General features: G+C 27.7%; 1 protein-coding gene across 1 annotated transcript; it reads left to right on the top strand.

Annotated features, from left to right (window-relative positions):
• Nucleotides 1–626: 626 nt before the first annotated feature.
• LOC111889771 (isoflavone reductase homolog A622-like) lies at nucleotides 627–3,089 on the top strand. Its single transcript, XM_052767391.1, has 5 exons — nucleotides 627–851; nucleotides 1,090–1,224; nucleotides 1,854–2,088; nucleotides 2,161–2,364; nucleotides 2,698–3,089. Exons 1-5 carry the CDS (start codon nucleotides 675–677, stop codon nucleotides 2,859–2,861), a joined length of 915 nt encoding a protein of 304 aa, XP_052623351.1. The 5' UTR covers nucleotides 627–674; the 3' UTR covers nucleotides 2,862–3,089.
• Nucleotides 3,090–4,176: the final 1,087 nt, after the last annotated feature.

The raw sequence follows: 4,176 nt of genomic DNA, 5'->3' as shown, positions 1-4,176 counted from the left end.
CTTAATTTGGCCCATGGGAAAAAAATTAATGTGAAGAACCAACTCATATGAGAAATTGAAAAACGATATCAAAGTATCAATTCTCGGTTAACATATGGATTTGGGAACCATATATTAGTATGTTTTAGGGACTTATCAAATGGGTTCGAAGTGATGATTTGGAAGTAGTATGAGGTTTTAAATGAAGGGCGAGAGAGCAAAATAGGGAAGAAGATGAAGCAGTATGAGGCTTTAAACAACAATCAGTGTAATTAAACACACAATCGGTAGTCATAACAAAAGGGATGACATATGGAAGACAGAAATGAAGATTTAAGTTGTCGTGAGTGATTAGAAAAAAATAATGATAATAATACATGAAAAATAAGGGTATAATAGCAATTTATCTAAATCTAACATCATTACGAAAAACAGGACATAAAATATATTCTAGGGACTCTTCGAGTTCTAACTGAAAAATCTGGATTAAATCAATAAATTGAGCATAACCACATGGACAATTTATGTAATTTATTATTTTTATTTATTTATTTGCATGATACCAGACGTGGGCTTTTCGTTCAATATCCTCCTGCAACGTCTTGAATTTCAAAACTCTATATATATTCACACCAATACCCCAATCTTTTCTCACATCAATCCCCCATCTCTTTATCCTCAAAACAGTTATATCAATGGCAAGCAAGATCTTGATCATCGGAGGGACTGGATACATCGGAAGGTATTTAGTAGAAGCAAGCCTCAAAGAAGGGCATCCAACTTTTATTTTGACAAGACCAACCACAACTAAAGATGACGAAAAAACCAAGCTTCTAGACGATTTCGAAAGTCGCGGTGTAGAACTAGTTTATGTACGTATTCAGAATGATGTTAGAGCTTAATTATGCTACTAGTTTTTATTGAGTGCATATATATATATATATATATATATATATATATATATATATATATATATATATATATATATATATATATATATATATATATATATATATATATATATATATATATATATATATATATATATATATATATATATATATATATATATATATATATATATATATATATATATATGAACTGTGTCAGGGAGATCTAGATGATTATGAAAAGTTGTTGGAGGCAGTGAAGAAAGTTGATGTTGTGATCTCGACAGTAAGTGGGAAATCCGCAGCTGCGCAAGACAAACTAATTGAAGCCATCAAAGAAGCTGGAAATGTCAAGGTATTTTTTTAATTAAATTAGATTATTGTGGTAAATAATATAAAATTTTATAATCATGTTTGATTACTTGTCATTTATAAATAATTTGGATAAATAAGATTTCATTTTACCCGCACTTCACAATTTTATATACATCATCTTCTAATAAAAAACTCTTAAACTTATCACTTGCTATTTTTTTTTTAATTTTTAATTTTTTACCTCTTAATCTCTAAAAATAAGATGTGTTTTTTTCTATTATTTTATATTTAAATTAATTTTTTTAAGTCTCTTAAACTGGACATTATTAATAGATATTTTGAAATTTGAAATATTTGGTAATCAATTATGATAAATAATTAATTATAGATAATTTTTTATTCTACTTATTTTGTTACAATTATTATCTATGCTATTTTAAGTTATCAACTGTGCATGCAAAAAAATCGGGCATGAAGGAACCCGAGAGATCAGTCTAGAAATGACGCATATTTTATAAGATCTAACTTTTTGTAAAATTATTTTTTATTAATCACAAAAAAATTAGAAAAATTAATTCATTTTGAGTGCATGTTATTATCAAACTTGTCAAACTAACTCAATTTTCAATATGTGTTTCCTACACACTATAAAACTATATTTATTATTAGAGATTTTTACCTTCGGAATTCGGACTTGATGTGGACCATGGGATTTTGGATGGACCGGTCGACCCAGCCAAGAGCATATTTGAGGGAAAAGCGAAAATTCGTAGGAAGATCGAAGCTGAAAATATCCCACATACTCTTGTAGTATGCAATGGTTTTGCAAAATATTTTCTGCCCAAAATCGGCCTGATGAAGACCGAAAAAGAAATCATCATCCTTGGGAATGGAAATGTAAAAGGTACAATTTTTAATGCATAATGTACACCAAGATGATAGATTTGGGAAAATCTCTAATATTTTTCCTATCTAGTTGTTTTCGTCAAAGAAGAGGATATAGCATTGATTACTATCAAAACAGTCGATGACCCACGTACCCTGAATAAGGCCCTGATATTTAGACCTCCGGGCAATACAATGTCATTTAATGAAGTTGTTTCCATATGGGAAAGCAAAATCGGCAAGACCTTCGATAGGATATATGTTACCGATGAGGAAGCTCTCAAAGAAATTGAAGGTCAGTCCAAACAAAAGATGCATTTTTCTTAGATAGGATATAAGTAAATATTAGATAAGCCCTTTCATATTAGATTAGTATATCAGTAGTGGCATTAGATTAAGAATTCATAAACTCTTATATAATTATGCTATGCAATCGTATCACTATAATACGATAACTCCATGGTACAATTATACAAGATATCAAAGATTCTTAATGGCTAATATTATACTAATTTAATATGGAAGGAATATCTAATAACATACTATTTAATACATTTACACTGGTTAAACATTTATATACAATAACGTGATTTCTTTTTGTAAAAAAATCAATTTTCTTATTTTGCAGACTCTCCCGGCAAAAACATCATGTCGTCTATATCATATTCGACTTTTATTAAAGGAAGTGCGACCAGCTTCATAATTGAACCTTCATTTGGTGTGGAGGCTAGCGAACTCTACCCGGATGTTAATATCACCACAATCGAAAAATATCTTGACGAATATGTTTAAATTATTTGTTTCGTTTGGCATTAATAATCACATGTCATGGTTATTATTTGGTATGCTTTTATCTTGCGGTGTGTTATGTTGTTAAGTTGTTTTATGCTGCAACTTGTTATCTTGTCGTATGTTGCAACTCGTTGTATCATCTCATATGTTTTTGTTATCATCTCATATATATGTTCTTGCTTTAATATTCGTATCATGAGTTTTATGTAACTTACAAATTGTTCTTTACTGTTTTTGTCGTATCTTAAATTGTTTTAATTGATTAATCTTTCTAAAATATAAGTTGTTTAATTATGTAAGAGAACTATAGTACTCTTAGCTTATATGGCCAACAATTTCAAATTGATAATGGTCAACACCATGGGGAAAAGAAAGGACACATTTGAACTTTTATACCTATTATGCTAAAAATAATCCTATCTATTAATATTAATATTATGATACATGTCATTATTCTATCATTCAATTTAATATTATTTGATATATTTCTAATATATTTTTAATGAGATAATTAAGTATATATAAAATGATAACAAATGTCATAATTTTAATGGGTAGAAATATTTGAAGACATAAAATATTGGAAACACTATAATTGAGAATTAAATTGTCTCTTAACTTTTATTCCTATAAATAATCCTATTCACTAATATTATGACACATGTCATTATTCCATTATTCAATTTAATGTTATTTGATATATTTCTAATATATACTTCTTGATGAGATAATTAAGTAAATATGGAATGGTAATAAATGTTATAATTTTAATGGGTAAGAATATTTGTAGGCATAAAAGGTAGGAAACAATTTAATTTCTCAGATAGAGAAATTAAATTGTCTCCGACCTTTTATGCCTACAAATAATCTTACTCACTAATATTATGACATGTGTCATCATTCATCATTCAATTTAATGTTATTTGATATATTCCAAATATATTTTTAATGAGATAATTAAATAAATATGAAATTGTGATACATGTCATAATTTTAATGGGTATGAATATTCGTAAACATAAAAGTAGGACAATTTAATTCTATAAGACAACGTCAAATGTCTGAAAAGCCAAATCCAATTATTCCCATTTAATTTGGTTTTGGCAGGTTTTGTCTGTCCAGACATCAACTTGAACATATAACTCATGAAAAAAAAGTTGTTTTCCATATTTTTTTTATTGCTCAAAATCACTCATAATAACATTAAGGTCATCATTTGTCAAAATATATCTCTCTTCAAACATGACTAGGTGTTTCAATATTTCATGTCATGTTATGACATCAAGTAATTTTTTTATATTTTTAAGAGCTAATG

The sequence above is a fragment of the Lactuca sativa genome, chromosome 9, assembly GCF_002870075.4.
Source record: "Lactuca sativa cultivar Salinas chromosome 9, Lsat_Salinas_v11, whole genome shotgun sequence".
NCBI classification, from domain to species: domain Eukaryota; kingdom Viridiplantae; phylum Streptophyta; class Magnoliopsida; order Asterales; family Asteraceae; genus Lactuca; species Lactuca sativa.
The sequence above is the reverse complement of the archived record's forward strand: the minus strand, read 5'-3'. Positions and strand labels throughout refer to the sequence as shown.